Consider the following 1,064-nt stretch of genomic DNA (forward strand, 5'->3'; position numbering starts at 1 on the left):
CCCGGAGGTAGAAAGCCTCTGGGTTCCACCCCCAGTACCACCAAAAAACAAAAAAAGAGGGCAGTGTTTAATATCTTCAAGAAAAAAGTCACTGCCCCAGTAACCTAATTGACGGTACTGAGATGGAACTGATATTTTACTAATTAGCTGTGTTTATAAATTACAATTCATATTGTGAGATTCTGAGCGAGTTCTGGAGTGGGGCCAAAGCACCTGTCCCTTTAAAACTCCCCGGCGACGCTCTTGTACAAGGCTGGGGATGGCTTGTCTAAGAAGGCACTGTGACATCAAAACCTTCCAGAACTCTGACAAGCCATAGAAACCACAGAGAGAGGAGAGGCGCTGAACAGAAAGCTTGAAAGGCACGCTGCTTCCTCCCATCGCTGACTGAAAGGCCTCATGGAGCCAGAACCTTTAAAAATATGTCCTTATGTCCCGAGCCACAGGATTCCAGCCAGCCGGTTCCAGTACCACATAGCGTCCTGCAAAAAGAAAAATCCGAAGATCGCTAAAAAGATGGCTAACTGCAAATATAACGCTTGCCACGTGGTCCCCATCGGAAGGCTCAAGGAGCACGAGGCGGGCTGCATCAACAGACCTGCCGAAGACGACGAGCCCTTCGTCCTCCCCGAGGACCTGCCTGCAAGTGTGGGGCCCAAGGAAAAGCCCTCCGGCGCTGCCGGCCAGGCTGCCGACCCTGACGTGTGGGACGTGGACGAAGAGGACCATTTCCCTTCGTTCGTGCTTAAGACTTTTACTCCGAAAACTCTGGTTTGTCAGAGCGACTCCCGAGACCCAAGAGAGGATATGGAAGATAAGTATCCTAACAACAACCGCATGTCCTGGAGAAAAGATCAGTAAAACAAGAAGACGTGGATCCAACAGCCAGCAGAGAAGGCTTTGGAAACTGTTTTGAAACGTTAATGAAATCTTGACAACTCTTGGGACTGACATCTTCACCGATTTCAATTTAAATAAAGAACGTTTTGACTGTGGCAAAAAAAATTTTTTTTTAATTTATATTGCGTTTCAATGTTTAGATTATTTTATATAAAATGTAGTCA

At 46.8% G+C, this 1,064-nt stretch overlaps 1 protein-coding gene across 1 annotated transcript; it reads left to right on the forward strand.

Moving 5' to 3' along the window:
* Positions 1 to 399: 399 nt before the first annotated feature.
* Positions 400 to 861, forward strand: LOC308279440 (gametocyte-specific factor 1-like; the record flags this gene model as incomplete). Its single annotated transcript, XM_080719543.1, has 1 exon — positions 400 to 861. The coding sequence occupies one exon, from the start codon at positions 400 to 402 to the stop codon at positions 859 to 861; it is 462 nt and encodes a 153-aa protein (XP_080575669.1).
* Between the last annotated feature and the right edge of the window lie 203 nt (positions 862 to 1,064).

The sequence above is a fragment of the Muscardinus avellanarius genome (genome assembly GCF_963383645.1).
Source record: "Muscardinus avellanarius genome assembly, chromosome: X".
Lineage (NCBI taxonomy): Eukaryota > Metazoa > Chordata > Mammalia > Rodentia > Gliridae > Muscardinus > Muscardinus avellanarius.